This window comes from Esox lucius, chromosome 11, assembly GCF_011004845.1.
Source record: "Esox lucius isolate fEsoLuc1 chromosome 11, fEsoLuc1.pri, whole genome shotgun sequence".
NCBI lineage: Eukaryota > Metazoa > Chordata > Actinopteri > Esociformes > Esocidae > Esox > Esox lucius.
Window position 1 is genome coordinate 829,367 of NC_047579.1, and position 19,023 is coordinate 848,389.

General features: G+C 42.5%; 1 protein-coding gene across 2 annotated transcripts in view; it reads right to left on the reverse strand.

Moving 5' to 3' along the window:
* Positions 1–19,023, reverse strand: part of LOC105031630 (transient receptor potential cation channel subfamily M member 4) — a 166,330-nt gene that overhangs the window by 57,175 nt on the left and 90,132 nt on the right. For both annotated transcript variants that reach the window (XM_034295076.1, XM_034295075.1), the window contains exons 14-15: positions 12,955–13,084; positions 6,186–6,331 (exon numbers count right to left, since the gene is read on the reverse strand). In XM_034295076.1, the coding sequence (XP_034150967.1) occupies positions 6,186–6,331; positions 12,955–13,084 (276 nt within the window). The remainder of the gene's footprint in view (positions 1–6,185; positions 6,332–12,954; positions 13,085–19,023) is intronic.

Sequence of the window (19,023 nt, forward strand, 5' to 3'; positions counted from 1 at the left end):
AGTAGGACCCACGTGCAGATTGGAAAGACATAAAGGATTTAATGGTGGAACAGAGGCGGGTAAAATCTAATCAAGAAAACGCAAGAAAAACAGGCAGGCAGGCAAAAACACAGACTGGTGGCAGGGACGGACATAAACCAAGCATAAAACACAACGAATGACAAAGGACTAACAGAAGAGGGCAAAGTATATAGGGAGCTAATGAGAACTAAACGACAAACAGGTGAAAACAGTTGGTAAATGGACAGGGCACGTTCAGAAACAAAAGACAAAACCCAAACAAAACAGGCTACTTACAAAAACAGAAGCACAAAACAAAAAGGAACCAATCAGAACCTAAAAAAAACTATAGTTGACAAAAGTATTTTGGATACACAGTACAATGCAGTTTTTGTACCTTTTGTTGGTGTTGGATGGATGAGGACAGAGTGGAATTTAATTTCTTAATTTGGATAGAATTAAAGTCATATTAGATCAGTGTCTAGCACAAACAATGAGACAGGTATACTTTTAGCCAACCTTGACCAAAAATAACCTTATTTTGATACATTTAAACCCGTTGTTACTCTAAAAATACATGATGAAAATATGTTTTGGGGAGTATGCCCAGACCTCCCAAATCTAGATTTAGCCCCCCATCCACAATTTTCTAGTGACGTCCCTGTTAGACAGTAATACTTTCCCAGTGTAATGCAGGTAAATTGCAACTATACTTATAGGGTAAAGTCAGTGGCATTTGTTTCTAGTTCCTCTACAGGGCGCAATGCCTTTCAGACATTGTGCAGAAAATAAGGAGATGAAACCTGAACTACCATGTATGAACAGATGACGCGCTAACCAATTATTAAAAATTATTTAAGGTTAACTTGATGCCAAAGTTACATACACTCACCTAAAGGATTATTAGGAACACCATACTAATACTGTGTTTAACCCCCTTTCGCCTTCAGAACTGCCTTAATTCTACGTGGCATTGATTGTGAGCAGATTGTGAAATACTCAGACCAGCCCCTCTGGCACCAACAACCATGCCACGCTCAAAATTGCTTAAATCACATTTTTTTTCCCCTCTCCTTGAACTGCCACCTTAACGTGGTGGAGGGGTTTGAGTACCCGAGTGACCCTAGGAGCTATGTTGTCTGGGGCTATATGCCCCTGGTAGGGTCTCCCAAGGCAAACAGGTCCTAGGCGACGGGTCAGACTAAGAGCGGTTCAAAAACCCCTTGATGATGAAAGAAATCATGTGTTCTGTGACGTCGCATGGCATGGCGCAGCCGGGGCCCCACCCTGGAGCAAGGCCCGGGGTTGGGACTCGTTCGCGAGCGTCTGGTGGCCGGGCCTTTCCCCATGGGGCCCGGCCGGGCCCAGCCCGAACGAGCGACATGGGGCCGCCCTCCCGTGGGCTCACCACCCACAGGAGGGACCATAAGGGGCCGGTGCAGAGAGGATCGGGCGGCAGTCGAAGGCAGGGGCCTAGACAACCCGATCCCTGGACACGGAGACTAGCTCTAGGGACGTGGAATGTCACCTCGCTGGCGGGGAGGTTCCGACTAGAGGTAGTCGGGATCACCTCTACGCACGGCTTGGGCTCTGGAACCACACTCCTTGAGAGAGGATGGACTCTTCACCACTCTGGAGTTGCCAATGGTGAGAGGCGGCGGGCTGGTGTGGGTTTGCTTATAGCTCCCCAGCTCTGCCGCCATGTGTTGGACTTTACCCCGGTGAACGAGAGGGTCGTTTCCCTGCGCCTACGGGTCGGGGATAGGTCTCTCACTGTTGTTTGTGCCTACGGGCCGAACAGCAGTGCAGAGTACCCGACCTTCTTGGAGTCTCTGGGAGGGGTGCTGGAAAGTGCTCCGACTGGGGACTCTATAGTTCTACGGGGGGACTTCAACGCCCACGTGGGCAACGACAGTGACACCTGGAGGGGCATGATTGGGAGGAACGGCCCCCCTGACCTGAACCCGAGCGGTGTTCAGTTATTGGACTTCTGTGCTAGTCACAGTTTGTCCATAACGAACACCATGTTCAAGCATAAGGGTGTCCATCAGTACACGTGGCACCAGGACACCCTTGGCCGCAGGTCGATGATCGACTTTGTTGTCGTGAAGAGAGGGGCGGAGCTGTCAACTGATCACCACCTGGTTGTGAGTTGGATCCGATGGCGGGGGAGGAAGCTGGACAGACTCGGCAGGCCCAAGCGTACTGTAAGGGTCTGCTGGGAACGTCTGGCCGAGTCTCCTGTCAGAGAGATCTTTAACTCCCACCTCCGGCAGAGCTTTGACTGGATCCCGAGGGAGGCTGGAGATATTGAGTCCGAGTGGACCATGTTCTCCACCGCCATTGTCGAAGCGGCCGCTCGGAGCTTTGGCCGTAAGGTCTCCGGTGCCTGTCAAGGCGGCAATCCCCGAACCCGGTGGTGGACACCGGAAGTAAGGGATGCTGTCAAGCTGAAGAAGGAGTCCTATCAGGCCTGGTTGGCTTGTGGGACTCCTGAGGCAGCTGACGGGTACCGACAGGCCAAGCGGACTGCAGCCCGGGTGGTTGTGGAGGCAAAAACTCGGCCCTGGGAGGAGTTCGGTGAGGCCATGGAGAAGGACTATCGGCTGGCCTCGAAGAGATTCTGGAAAACCATCCGGCGCCTCAGGAGAGGGAAACAGTGCCCTACCAACGCTGTTTACAGTAGAGGTGGGCAGCTGTTGACCTCAACTGGGGATGTCGTCGGGCGGTGGAAGGAGTACTTCGAGGATCTCCTCAATCCCGCCGTCACGTCTTCCATTGAGGAAGCAGAGGATGAGGGCTCAGAGGTGGACTCGTCCATCACCCGGGCTGAAGTCACCGAGGTGGTTAAGAAACTCCTTGGTGGCAAGGCACCGGGGGTGGATGAGATCCGCCATGAGTACCTCAAGTCTCTGGATGTTGTGGGGCTGTCTTGGCTGACACGCCTGTGCAACATCGCGTGGCAGTCGGGGACAGTGCCTCTGGGATGGCAGACCGGGGTGGTGGTCCCTCTTTTTAAGAAGGGGGACCGGAGGGTGTGTTCCAACTATAGGGGGATCACACTTCTCAGCCTCCCCGGGAAAGTCTATGCCAGGGTTCTGGAGAGGAGAATACGGCCGATAGTAGAACCTCGGATTCAGGAGGAACAGTGTGGTTTTCGTCCAGGCCGTGGAACACTGGACCAGCTCTATACCCTCTACAGGGTGATGGAGGGTTCATGGGAGTTTGCCCAACCAGTCCACATGTGTTTTGTGGATTTGGAGAAGGCATTCGACTGTGTCCCTCGCGGCATCCTGTGGAGAGTGCTTCGGGAATATGGGGTCCTGGGTCCTTTGCTAAGGGCTGTCAGGTCCCTGTACGACCGAAGCAGGAGCTTGGTCCGCATTGCCGGCAGTAAGTCAGACTTGTTCCCTGTGCATGTTGGACTCCGGCAGGGCTGCCCTTTGTCACCGGTTCTGTAATTTTTATGGACAGAATTTCTAGGCGCAGCCAGGGGCCGGAGGGTGTCAGGTTTGGGGACCACACAATTTCGTCTCTGCTCTTTGCGGATGATGTTGTCGTGTTGGCCCCTTCAAGCCAGGACCTTGAGCATGCACTTGGACGGTTTGCAGCCGATTGTGAAGCGGTGGGGATGAAAATCAGTACCTCCAAATCCGAGGCCATGGTCCTCAGTCGGAAAAGGGTGGCTTGCCCACTTCAGGTTGGTGGAGAGTGCCTGCCTCAAGTGGAGGAGTTTATGTATCTAGGGGTCCTGTTCACGAGTGAGGGAAGGATGGAACGGGAGATTGACAGACGGATCGGTGCAGCTTCTGCAGTAATGCGGTCGATGTATCGGTCTGTCGTGGTGAAGAAAGAGCTGAGCCAGTCAATCTACGTTCCTACTCTCACCTATGGTCATGAGCTTTGGGTCATGACCGAAAGGACAAGATCCCGGATACAGGCGGCCGAAATGAGCTTTCTCCGCAGGGTGACTGGGCGATCCCTTAGAGATAGGGTGAGAAGCTCGGTCACCCGGGAGGAGCTCAGAGTAGAGCCGCTGCTCCTCCACATCGAGAGGGGTCAGCTGAGGTGGCTTGGGCATCTGTTTCGGATGCCTCGGAACGCCTTCCTGGGAAGGTGTTCCGGTCCCGTCCCACCGGGAGGAGACCCCGGGGAAGACCTAGGACACGCTGGAGGGACTATGTCTCCCGGCTGGCCTGGGAACGCCTCGGTGTCCCCCCGGAAGAGCTGGAGGAAGTGTCTGGGGAGAGGGAAGTCTGGGCATCCCGGCTTAGACTGCTGCCCCCGCGACCCGGCCCCGGATAAGCGGAAGATGAGGGTATGGTATGGTATGGTATTTCTTTCCCATTCTGTCATTCAGTTTGGAGTTCAGGAGATTGTCTTGACCAGGACCACGCCCCTAAATGCATTGAAACAACTGCCATGTGATTGGTTGATTAGATAATTGCATTAATGAGAAATTGAACAGGTGTTCCTAATAATCCTTTAGGTGAGAGTACTTTAAATTAAGGTTAATTGAAATTTACTAACAGTAGTTAGATGTTTTTTCTTTTTAGTTGTCTTTATCTGAAATCTCTAGTGAGATTCTCTTGTTGCGGTGGTTGCTAGTTGTCAAATGAACCCCATTATTTTCTTTTTAGGGCTGTAAACAGAGAGTACCACTGAATGTATTTTAAAGATAAACTATTGAGTCCCTCGATAGAGATTAATCATAAAAGTCCTGAAAGTTAGGTGTGTGGGTGCTGAATGAGCAAATTAGTCTTGATAATAGATAATGTATGCAAATGTGTGTAGTGTAAAGTGTATGCTAAAAAGAGGCCTATTCTTTAGTTAACCAAAGTTAATCTTCATTCTGTTGCTAGATGTTGGATATGCTATATCACTGTTTTCCGTAATTTGTAACAGTAATACAACGGTTCAATCATATTTTATTCAAAGTATTTAAATGAATATTTGTAGCATTTCATTGGCTTTGCTAATGCGTTATTTCATCGCACTAAGTTGACCACATTTTAGTGACTTTCCTGAAAGGAATTAATACCACTGTTCGACAATTTTTTCGAGGTGTTACCACAGACATTATAATACATCAACATTTTGGGTAACTAATTAGACAATTGTTTTTTCTGCTGTCCTCACAGTTTTTGTGATTTCTTTCACCCAGTGGTACCTGTTACACAAGACAAGCAGTTTTAAGGAGAAAATCTAAACTGGACATTAATGCCTCTGCCTTCTCCCGACTTCATTTTTATCTGAGTGAGCCATCTTGTTTGGAAGTCCTGTCACTTATAGACAAACAGATGGGAGCCTATGTGATGAGAGAATTCTTAAAAATGTTGGTTTATTTGCTTTTTTGCTCAGTAGGTGCCTGCCCGGTTGGCACTTTTCTGATTATTCTCTCATCCTTCCTTGGGCCAGGCCTGTACTGTTGCAGATAGGTGCAAAATAAAGCAGCATCCCTTCTTCACTGAACTGGTGACATCAGTTTTCCTCTATACAAAGAGGGGAAAGTTTGGGGGGAACCTCACTTCCAACATGCTTAAGGTGCTGACACAAGGTGCTGACATGGCTTGGAAAAGTTTGAGTCAAATTCCCCTAACTAAACATTCACTCAAACAAGTGTTGACTGTGTTATTCAAACATACGACCATAATAAAGAAAGACTTACTTTTGAGTCCCAGTACTGAATTAGACTGTATTTGAGATAAATCATCAATGTCAGACACCAGCACATGGTTCTCGTGCACACTGTATTTCCCTTCCATCTACCCCCTTTGTGCAGGTCATAGGTCAAACCCATACATGACAGTTACCCATGATATTTATAAAGTATTGGTTCAATCCTTGGTATGAGAGGCATGACAGAAGAGTGACATTGCGGTTATGTTTTCCCTCCTAAATTGTTAAATTGTGGTAAATGTGTTAGTTCTCATCTTTGTTTAAGGACAATACATTTGTGTTGTTTTTAGGGTATGTTACACAGTAGGGACTTGTCTGGGTGTTGTGTCCCAGGATTGTTGTAGTCACTCAAATTACCCGGAAGCAGTAGAAAGTTGAATAAAAAAAAAACAGGATTTGATAACCCTGATATACTAAATAAAATCAGATTGATATTGCATTTAGACATTAGTGCTATAACATTCTCACGCACCACTTGACCTCTGACCACTGGGTTAAATACAGACCTGCACGCCGTCATGGCTGAAGAAGTGGCGGGCATCGGCTGCAGTGGCCATTTGCAGACAGGTAGCTTCACCCCACATTGGAGACTGCCGTATAAGGAGGGTGAAAGATCGGCTCTCATTGCTCTGGTAGCACTCACCGAAAACATCTAGAAAGATGAACACAGGGTTAACAATAAACACTCATTAAACATCTACAGAGAGGAAACAGGTCACACATTTTCTATAATACAGCTAAAATGTATATTGAATATTTAGGAATGACTGACAGGGATGATGTCTGAGAACTGGCAGGAAAATTAACAGCATACAGTAGGTTATGTGTTGTGTTCTGTCTAATGTTTTGCATTACTAAGCAGACTGGTCTCCTTAATCCATTTGTGGAAAGCTGTGAAAATACTGTTTAACTTCCAGGATGCAATTATAGTAAACACTGAGGCTTTACCCACCTAAAGTTACATTTTCAGACAGTAGACAATACGCTATTGTGGCTATCTGAGCATAGTTTAGGCCTATAAGGGTGGAGAAAATCTGAGTTGTCAAACTAAAATCCATTTAGAAACAGCTTTTGACAACGATGTGGTATTCAGTGCAGGCCTGTGTTCAATCAAACATTATAACATTAGAGCCTGACATTCATGATTTTGCTACTTGGTTTGTAACACAGTGGCCCACCAGTATAGAAAGGGAAAGACTAAAATGCATTATAAATACAATACAGAGAATGAAACAATTTAGATTACCCTCTGGTAATTGACTTATTTACAGCATATAGTCAAGCCTGTCTTAATAATACATTCCAATTTAGAGGCACTGATGTATTTGAATTGATATGAAGCAAAGATAATAATATACGTAAAAAACTAATTTTAGCATACATTTATATAGCAAGATTATATTAGGTTTAACAAATTGATTGCGTTTGACTAAACATTCCATGACAAAGTTAAGCATTCTTGAAGCAATTATTAAAATGGTTTGCTTGGTAGTTAAATAAATATTAGCTTTTTACATACAATATTGTTTGATGCCTTTACCACTTATTTAACATAATCCACAATTAGCATTACTCATGTCAGACAAATTAATTGGCAAAGAGTCTCAGTACCCCCTGATGAGATTCAGAAATTCAGTCTTACAGTGTGATGTCAGAATGCCCTGATAAAAATATTATTCCATGGCCATGGTTCTTGCGTTTTCTAGGTTCCTGTTGTTATAGAAATGTGTTGAACTGATGTATTAATAAATCCTACTAATCTATAGGGAAATAGAGAGTAATTTAGTATAGGGCTGTATTTTTAAAATGCAGGTGGTAAACCTGCATTTGGGTGAAACTTGGGGTGGGGAGAAAAACTGATATGAGGAATACAACAAACTGGTTTAAACCAGATTAACATGTATTGATGATGAAATGTCAGTTATTTTGTGAGATGCTGTCACACCTTCTTACATTTTTTCTGAACTGTACCTTAGACAGACTTTCACTTCAAATATAATACAATAAACGTTTATTGTGTTTAAAATAGCATTTTGTCTTACCTACCTTAGAAAGAGTTCTAACTGGTGACTTTCTATCACACTGGCCCTCATTTATCATTCTTGCGTAGAAACGGGCGTATATGTTGGCGTAAGATTTTGCTTACACTCCTCTCACCGCCTGATTTATGAAGCTGTGCGTACCTTTAAAATCCAGGTGTACGCAATACCTTCCCTTGATAAATGCCGCGGCTGAAAACGATCGTCATTAGAATAACACGCCCCTATATATTCAAGTCCCCGCTTCCCCCACGCCCTCATTTTACGCCATGGACACACGGAAGACGGCAAAAAAGAGAAACTTATCTGACGTGGAGATTGAAACGATCACCAGGGAGGTAGAAAGAAATAAAATTGTTTCATTTGGCAGTTTAAAAAGCGGAATAAAAGATGATGATTTGATGTGGAGTACCATTCATTCACATTAATAATTGCATGACAATTTGTAATATTCGTCTTATTATTTCATGATATTTATTATTAATGACGTGTATTGTTATTTAGAAGAAGAATGTCGTTATTATTATTATTTCTATTATTATTTAAAAGAAGAAGAATGTCATTTTTATTATTTTGTCAGTCTGAATATTTTGGTAATTTAAAGCCTTTTATTACTGAACCCAGTCCATGCGCAACTGCCGGGCCTAACCCTGAAACGTCATGTAAAGCGCACAGGCTCGCATCTGAAGGAATACATATAAGTCAAATGCTTTGGTAATGTCACACAAATGAAACCTTGAAGTCCATGTTGCACAAAAATAAACACTGAAGTTTGTAATTATGTTGTTGTTGTTTTTTACAGTGGGTCATAATATATCATATCTTTTAGTTTGTCAGTGCGTTAGGATTTTTCTTTTCTGCGCATTTCCGCACTAACTCAAAACGTGCTACACCACCTCCTGAGCTGGCGTAGGATTTGAGAGTGCCGTACGCCAACGTCCATATTGATAAATCTCAAAGTCACCGTGGTTTTGGGTGTACGCCAGTTGTACGCTGGAAATTTGGTGTATGCACTTTTAATAAATGAGGGCCACTGTGTGTTACTGAGAGAGGGAGAGAGCAAACCTGAACAGTTGTTTGATCAGGACTGGTATATTCCCAAATGTTGATCTCTCGCAGTACTTACATATTTCTTAAATACTTAGGAGTACATAAAGTACAAAAGGGGTTTGTTGCTATATTTATTGGATCAATTAAGTTGGGCTAAACCCAAGAGACTCTTGCTTATAAACAATTTGTAATGTAAATCGATCGTTGTGTATTTGGCATCAAATGTTCTTATAAGGTAGTGTTTTAGGGAAAAATGCACAATAAAGTAATAATTTCATAAGCAAAATCAGATTTTTTCTATATATCATTGAATTCTGATCATAACACACCCATACGGAGTTATACTCCCAATGCAAATGTTCTGTGCAAACACAATGCACATTTGTGGAAGAAAAGGCTTCACAATGAATTTAAACAGAAAAATGAAATAATTAGCCTTTTGTCCAACACGTTTTTGACACGATTTTTCATTGAAATCAGCCCAAAAACCCATGTAAAACTGTTCTGCCATTACAAAAACACTTTTCAAACCCTTTTTCTTGCACAAAAATGTATTGTATCACAATAAATGTGAACAGAACAATGAAATGAGTCACCTTTTGTGCAAGCAGTCCAATATGATTGACACCCATAATTATGTCACTATTTATCATTGAATTCACACCCAGCCATGTGGAACAGTTATTCCAACACAAATGTTTTCTGCAAACCATTTTCTTACACAAATATGCATTGTTTCACAATAAATGTGAACAGAACAATGAAATAATTCATCTTATGGGCATACACTCCAATATGTTTATGATGCATAGACACCAATACGTTTATGACGCCCATCATTCTTTTTCTATTTATGATTGAATTCAGACCACACACAGCCATGTAGAACAGTTCTCCCACTACAAATACGCAAAGCAGACAATATCTATAATCATTTGTATTACATTATTTCATGATAAACAAGTATTTGATATACTGCCAATTATGCAGGTTTACAAAGCATGTACAGGTCTGTAATTTTTATCATAGGTACACTTCAACTGTGAGAGAAAAATCCAGAAAATCACATTCCGGCTCTTAGTTTTTCTTTAAGAAGCCCTCCTGTTCTCCATTCATTACCTGTATTAACTGCACCTGTTTGAACTTGTTACCTGTAAAAAAGACTCCACACACTCAATCAAACAGACTCCAACCTCTCCACAATGGCCAAGACCAGAGAGCTGTGTAAGGACATCAGGGATACAATTGTACACCTGCACAAGGCTGGTATGGGCTACAGGACAATAGGCAAGCAGCTTGGTGAGAAGTGTGATGGAAATTCCAATGTATCGACACTCGGAGTAAGGAACACAGAGACAAAGTTCTCTTTGTACATTCTAACAGTTTTATTAACTATTATGCACATATGAGAGACGCGTCAACCGCTTCCACACACACAATCGTCTGAGGAGTCTCTAAAGCATTGGGAAATACATTCAATACTTATCGAGAAATGGGTGGGGTTAGGAATCCACATGGTCGCACCATAAAACCACCTATGTTCCTTATCCTTCCTACCCCATGTTGTGCATCTTCCCCTATCCTGTCCTAAAACCCATTGATCTGCATCTACCCCCGTCCTGCTGGAGCTTTATGTTTACCTCAACACCTCATACTTCCTTTCTCACAGCACAACCAACATTCATTTTCTCATCTAAACAGTTGCTCAGTCGTTTAATCAGTTAGAATACATTATTAAAGAAATTTCCACAACAGAAGGCAACAACGGTTGGTGCAAATATTCGAAAATGGAAGAGGTTCAATGTGGTTGAGTGGTGTTCTTTATGTGTGAGTTGTTTGGTATTCCCAGGTGCGCGAAGTTGCTGGTGGGCTTTTTCTTGTTTGATTATTTGTGGGAAGATTGGGTTGTGATTTCTTAGCGTCTGTTATGTTAATGTCTGTTCTGTTTTGCTTTGCTTTGTGTTCCAGCCCATTCTATTATTTAACACCCTGCCTGGTTCCTGGAGAAGGGAAAGACAGTTCTGCCCATGGGTCTACTTCTGCCTGTAGATAACACTCTGTTATACACACTAGATAAGCTGGGCGGGAGTCACCCATGTGTTTTGGTAAGAGCTAGGAAAGCTGGTTAGGGACTAGAACGGGCTAGGAAGGATTAGGGGTGTAGAAGTGTAGGGACCTTTTTATTTGATTTCATTGATTGGACCCCTTTCCCAAAATCCCTTCTCCTACCTTCCCTATTGCGTCTATTGTGTTTTGGTGGGTTTGTTGTTTCTGTAAATGGGTTGTGTTATGTTTTTTTTTACATAGTAACTAAACTGCCCCGGGGTGGGGATACCCATAAATTCTTACTGTCGTGTTTTATTTAATTGATTGCACCCCCACACCTCTGCACGGTCCATATCTGACTTTGTCATCTTGTGCGCCAGCACGGGTCACTACGTCTCCGCCTCAGACGAGAACCACCCAAGGGGAGTACGTAACAGCCGTCATGGATTAAAATCCTGCAGCACACGCAAGGCCCCCCTGCTCAAGCCAGCGCATGTCCAGGCCCGTCTGAAGTTTGCCAGTGACCATCTGGATGATCCAGAGGAGGAATGGGAGTAGGTCAAGTGGTCTGATTAGCTAAAAATATAGCTTTTTGGTCTAAACTCCACTCACCGTGTTTGGAGGAAGAAGGATGAGTACAACCCCCAAAACACCATCCCAACTGTGAAGCATGGAGGTGAAAACATCATTCCTTGGGGATGCTTTTCTGCAAAGGGGACAGGACGACTGCACCGTATTGAGGGGAGGATGGATGGGGCCATGTATCGGGAGATCTTGTCCAACAACCACCTTCCCTCAGCAAGAGCATTGAAGATGGGTCGTGGCTGGGTCTTCCAGCATGACAACGACCCGAAACACACAGCCAGGGCAACTAAGGAGTGGCTCCGTAAGAAGCATCTCAAGGTCCTAGAGTGGCCTAGCCAGTCTCCAGACCTGAACCCAATAGAAAATCTTTGGAGGGAGCTGAAAGTCCGTATTGCCCAGCGACAGCCCCGAAACCTGAAGGATCTGGAGAAGGTCTGTATAGAGGAGTGGGCAAAAATCCCTGCTGCAGTGTGTGCAAACACTGTGCAAAGGTCAAGAACTACAGGAAATGTATGATCTCTGTAATTGCAAACAAAGGTTTCTGTACCAAATATTGAGTTCTGCTTTTCTGATGTATCAAATACTTATGTCATGCAATAAAATGCTAATTAATTACTTAAAAATCATACAATGTAATTTTCTGGATTTTTGTTTTAGATTTTGTCACTCTCAGCTGAAGAGTACCTATGATAAAAATTACAGACTTTTACATGCTTTGTAAGTGTGAAAACCTGAAAATCGGCAGTATATCAAATACTTGTTCTCCCCATTGTACATGTCAGATACCTTCCCCTGATTGGGTAAAATAAACAGCCTTCCATTGGATGCTGTCATCCAACAGCCCATCCATTGGTCAAGTGTACAAGGGTTTGGTTGCATTTGGACAGGAAGACGACAATCCAGGAAATGTGTCATGTAAACACAAAGCACATCTGCGTTTTCAGCGGAATCTCAGGGAAAGAGCAAAGAAAACAGAATCTCTCTATCACAAGATAGATTTGGAAAATATGTTATGAAAATATGTAATACTATGTAATTGTTATGCAAATATGCCCCAGGGGTGGGCGGTAGCAACTAGTCCGTCTCCTGAGCGCTGCCACTGCCTTCTGAAATTTTTTCACACAAAACAAAACCCACACAGGTACAGCATCCTGGCTGTTGCTTATTTTGGTAGACGTTGGACAGTATTTGCCATGTGTTTTTCAAACTGCAGTAATCAAACACGGTTTTAATGATAATATAATTTGAAACAGTAATAGTAACCACTGGAAATTTTAACGTGGTTTATTGTGAAGACGGTAACCACTTCATCCCTAGGCAGGTGGTTATAATGTTTTGGCTCACCATCATTAAATTTTTTATGTTATCCATATTATATTTTATTTTAGCTAAACATGACCACTGGTTTTAACTGCAGTCAGAGCTGGGACTTATTAAGTTACCCATCATATTCGATTCTGTCAATTGAATTGCTCACTTTGAGGACATAAATTTGCAAGGACTAATTCATTTACACAGTAATAGAACAAATACTGCCAGAACAGAGCGTACTCACCATGGCCCAAGTTCTCAAACTTCTGGGCCAGCTCCTTCATAGAGAGCTTGGTCTCCGTCTCACTCTCCATCTTAGACAGCTCTCTCAGAATCTTACAGGCTGCCAGAGCACCGAGGACAGACTCCCCAGCCTGGAGGATAGAGGGACAGAGGGAAAACGATGGAGAAGGGGAGCAAAAGAGATCAACAGTAAGCATTGACTAATTAATTTGCCTACAGATCAGACTGAGTACCAAGCACCCCATTGTGTAAGTGTTATTGTCTATCCTTGTTTTTATTTGAATACATTGTTATTGAAATGCAATACATAATGGTAAGTGGCTCCCAAACATTGCAGAGATCTAAGACATGGCCTAAGAATACAGCTGCTTTACTGTGATCAGGTGTTCAAATAATGGTAACAGCAATAATGACTAGGGCTCTAGCATTAGGGTGGTAAGAAATGACTCAGAACTGCTTGGGGTTTGGTTGGTGCATTGCATGGGGCGACAACAGGAGGCCCATGGGCCATTTTGTTTTATATACAGGTGCATCTAAAAATAATTGAATATCATGGATTTTTTTTTCTCCATAATTCTAATTAAAAAAGGACACCTTCATTTATGCTAGATTAATTACAATTAAAGTGAAACATTTCAAGCTTTTCTATGTTGATGATTACAACTTACAGCTCAAGGAAATCAAAAATCCAGTATCTCAAAATATTAGGATAAAACATTTACCATACAGAAATGTCATCCTGAGAAGAGCTCTAATCAGCTAATTAACTCCCTGAGCCTTCAGTACACAACCACGATCATGGGGAAGACTGTTGAAAGACTGCTGGACAGTTGTCCAGAAGACACTCATTTGACACCCTCCACAAGGAGGGTAAGCCACAGAAGGTCATGGCTGAAAGGGCTGGCTGGTCGCAGAGTGCTGTATCAAAGCATATTCATGGAAAGTTGACTGGAAGGGAAAAGTGTGGTACAGTAGAAAAAGGTGCACGAGCAACAGAGATGACCACAGCCTTGAGTGGATTGTCAAGCAAAGCCGATTCAAGAACTTGGGGGAGCTTCACAAGGAGTGGACTATGGCTGGAGTCAGTGCATCATGAGCCACCATGCACAGACATGTCCAGGAAATGGGCTACAAGTATCGCATTCCTAATGTCAAGACACTCCTGAACCAGAGACAATGTCAGAAGCTTTTAACCTGGGCGAAGGAGAAAAATAACTGGACCATGGACCAGAGTCTTCTCTTCAGATGAAAGTAAATGTTGCATTTCATTTGGAAACCAAGGTCCCAGAGTCTGGAGGAAGTGTGGAGAGGCACAGAATCCAAGTTGCTTGAATTCCAGTGTGAAGTTTCCACAGTCAGTGATGATTTGGGCTGCAATGTCATCTGCTGATGTTGGTCCACTGTGTTTTATCAAGTCCAGAGTCAATGCAGCCATCTACCAGGAGATTTTAGAGCACTTCATGCTTCCATCTGTTGACAAGCTTTATGGAGATTCTGATTTCCTTTTCCATTAGGACGTGGCACCTGCCCATAGAGCCAAAATGACTGGGAACTGGTTCTCTGCACATGCTATTACTGTGCTTGATTGGCCTGCCAACTCGCCTGACCTGAACCCCATAGAGAGTCTATGTGGTATTGTCAAGAGGAAAATGAGATCCAACAGATCCAACAACACAGACGAGCTGAAGGCTGCTATCAAAGCAACCTGGGCTAATATAAAACCTCAGCAGTGTCACAGGCTGATTGCCTCCATGCCATGCTGCATTGATGCAGTAATCTTGATATGCCACACCTGTGAGGTGGATGGATTATTTCGGCAAAGGAGAAGTGCTCACTAACAGATATTTAGACAGATTTGTGAACAATATTTGAAAGAAATAGGCATTTTGTGTACATAGAGAAAGTCTTAGATCTTTGAGTTCAGCTCATGCCAAATGGGAACAAAAACAAAAGTGTTGTGTTTATAATTTTGTTCAGTGCACTTAGAAATCCTTTGCGGGTGTTTTGAGTTAATTCGCTGATAAGAGCTCTTCTCAGGTGGACATTTCTGTATTATCAATGATTTATTCTAATATTTTCAGATAGTGGCATTCATGAAACGTGCGTACTGTACGATCAAATCTGATCTTAAAATGATCATAAAATAATTTCACTGACAGAGTTGGTATTCATCAATATAATCTTTGTCATATACATACGATCAAACTCACGTCTGGTCGGAGACAAAAAATAAGATCATGCTTGATTCACAATAAGACCAACATTATCACGAAAAACAACAATTGTTACAGCCTTAGTAACAATAACCACAATTACAATTATAATAATAGGTAGGCCTGATATAAAATAAGATGACGATGAATATAACACATGCAAACGTACAACAATATTAAATATTGTATCACTATCGTAGGCTATTATTGTATTATTTATTTCACTTCATTCTGCATTTTCTCTCTCATTTCTGTTGTGCATGCGCTTTTATGTCTTGAAATGCCTTTGTGTGTAATGCACTAACCCTTGCGTTTCCTAAGTCACTCAGGCAGTATCGACACACCCCTCTGAGCCTGGGTCCTCTCTAGGTTTCTTCCTAAAATTCGACCTTAGGGAGTTTTTCCTAGCCACTGAAATTCAACACTACTGTTGTTTGCTCCTTGGGGTTTAAGGCCGGGTGTCTCTGTAAAGCACTTTGTGACAACTGCTGTTGTAAAAAGGGCTTTATAAATAAATTTGATTGATTGATTGATTGATTGATATTTGGAGATCATAAATGGTCGTTATAATTTTGGTGGCAGGCATCTTTATTAGCTAACAGGTCTTGAATTGACTAGTGAGAGGATAAATAAACCAGTGGTTCTGGGTCAAGCAGTTGCAGGCTATAATTTCTGTTGAAATCGGTCAATTCATAGGTTGCTGACCACCACACCAGCATAAATTACAGGTATGTCTTATGTAAATAAGGACAGGTGCAGTGCGTTCTTGCATCCAGGTCTTTATCCGATTTACCAATCTGCGATGACATCTACGCTCACTTCGACCAGGTGCGACAGTTTCATGAATCACATTTAGGGATCAAATCTCTACTAACGTTCGAATCTGACATATTTTCTGACGTTTCATGAATGAGGGCCACTGTAATTTTGATTTCCATGTGCTGTAAGCTGCAATCATTAAGACAAACAAAAAAGGTTTGAAATGTTTCGCCTTATGTGTAATAAATCTAGAATATGAAGGTGTCACTTTGATTTGAATTATGGGGAAGAAATTACATTTCCACAATATTATTTTTAGATACACCTGTATACACATACCTTACCATGTAATGTCCAAAGGATTTTACCCCACAAAACATCTATTTTTGTGATCTACCATGCCTTCTGACAATTTCTTTTTTCTTTTTTTATTGCTATCAACCAACTGAGGTTTTGTACACATGCTCCCAACCAATGAACGCACAGGGTAATAGTCCCATATCACTACACAACTCATATTCACGAGTCAGGACAATAATATAATATACAGTACTTTTATATATGTTACACAGCGATCAGCCATAACATTATGACCACCTGCCTAAGGAGGTGTAGGTCCTCCTTTTGCTGCTAAAACAGCCCTGACCTGTTGAGGCATGGACTCGACTAAACCTCTGAAGGTGTGCTGTGGTATCTGGCACCAAGATGTTAGCAGCAGATCCTTTAAGTCCTGTAAGTTGCGAGGTGGGGCCTCCATGGATCGAACTTGTTTGTCCAGCACATCCCACAGATGCTCGATTGGATTGAGACCTGGGGAATTTTGGGGGAATTTGTTCCTCAAACCATTCCTGAAGCATTTTTGCTTTGTGGCAGGACACATGATCCTGCTGAAAGAGGCCAATGCCATCAGGGAATACTGTTGCCAAGAAAGGGTGCACATGGTCTGCAACAATCCTCAGGTAGGTGGTATGTGTCAAAGTAACATCCACATGAATGTAATTTGGAATATAATTCCATATCGTATCAATGTACTTCAGCACAGAGCAGGTTTCCAGCTTTTGGAGCGGCAGGTATCTGCTCCACTCCAGGATCACTTTAGAGGTCTAGGCATGCTCTGCCCAACATTTTATATTTGCTTCATTAATCTTCTTTAGATTTAGACATACAATATGCTGTTCAATTATTAAATGTTGAGACCTTCTTGGATAGCTGAATAGAAAAGTGAATGGCAGCCCTCATAATCAGAAAATGGGGAATTTGTTATATTGTGTTTTTAACACAACAATGGAGCGATATAGTCAGGCAATTGTTTTCCTGTGAGATAGAGCAATTGTTTGCAAAGCAGGAAAAGGGACATTGAGCGCCCAGTGTGATGTCCAATAACTGTGCCAAGTAAAATTTTCTGATCAGCAGTGGTCACATTGGCCCTCATTTATCATTCTTGCGTAGAAACGGGCGTATATGTTGGCGTAAAATTTTGCTTACACTCCTCTCACCGCCTGATTTATGAAGATGTGCGTACCTTTAAAATCCAGGTGTACGCAATACCTGCCCTTGATAAATTCCGCGGCAGAAAACGATCGTCATTAGAATAACACGCCCCTATATTTTCAAGTCTCCGCTTCCCCCACGCCCTCATTTTACGCCATGGACACACGGAAGACGGCAAAAAAGAGAAACTTCTCTGACGTGGAGATTGAGACGATCATCAGGGAGGTAGAAATAAATAAAATTGTTTAATTTGGCAGTTTAAAAAGCGGAATAAAAGATGATGATGTGGAGTACCATTCATTCACATTAATAATTGCATGACAATTTGTAATATTCGTCTTATTATTTCATGATATTTATTATTAATGACGTTTATTGTTATTTAGAAGAAGAATGTCGTTATTATTATTATTTCTATTATTATTTAAAAGAAGAAGAATGTCATTTTTATTATTTTGTCAGTCTGAATATTTTGGTAATTTAAAGCCTTTTATTACTGAACCCAGTCCATGCGCAACTGCCGGGCCTAACCCTGAAACGTCATGTAAAGCGCACAGGCTCGCATCTGGAGGAATACATATAAGTATGAGCTGGCGTAGGATTTGAGAGTGCCGTATGCCAACATCCATATTTATAAATCTCAAAGTCACCGTGGTTTTGGGTGTACGCCAGGTGTATGCTGGAAATGTGGTGTACGCACTTTTGATAAATGAGGGCCATTCTGCTCTGCAGTGACACATTAAATATATAGTTATTATTTCCAGGCAAACAACACAATTCACTATGACTCCTGTGATGAGTAACCTAATCACATAGAATGTAGTAATTGTTGTCAATGTAGCTGTTTTAACCCCAAAGAATGTGGCTCTCTTGACAGTAGAAATAAGCTTCAGGAATTACTGCCCACATACAGCAGTTCTCATAAGTTTGCATACCCTGGCAGAGATAGTGACATTTTGGCATTGATTTTGAAAATATGACTGATCACATAGTTGTTTGACTCCTTTTTAAATCATAATGATAACAGAAATCAACCAAATGGCCCTGATCAAAAGTTTACATACCCTTGAATGTTTGGCCTTGTGACAGACGTACAAGGTGACACACAGAGGTGAAAATGTCAATTAAAGGTGAATTTCCCACACCTGTGGCTTTTTAAATTGCAATTAGTGTCTGTGTATAAACAGTCAATGAGTTTGTTAGCTCTCATGTGGATGCACTGGGCAGGCTAGATACTGAGCCATGGGGAGCAGAAAATAACTATAAAAAGACCAGCGTAATAAGGTAATGGACGTTTATAAAGATGGAAAAGAATATAAGACGACATCCAAACATGCAAATTCCAGTCAGTACTGTTCAATCAAGAGATTCGGGGATCTCTTGATACCAAGCAAAGGTCAGGTAGACCAAAAAAGATTTTCGCCAAAAATTGTACTAGAACTGATCGGGATACTAAGAAAAACCCACTGGTAACCTCAGGAGAAATACAGGCTGCTCTGGAAAAAGACAGTGTGGTTGTTTCAAAGAGCACAATACGACGATACTTGATAAATATTAAGCTGCATGGTCGAGTTGCCAGAAATAATTATTTACTCAGCCAATGCCAC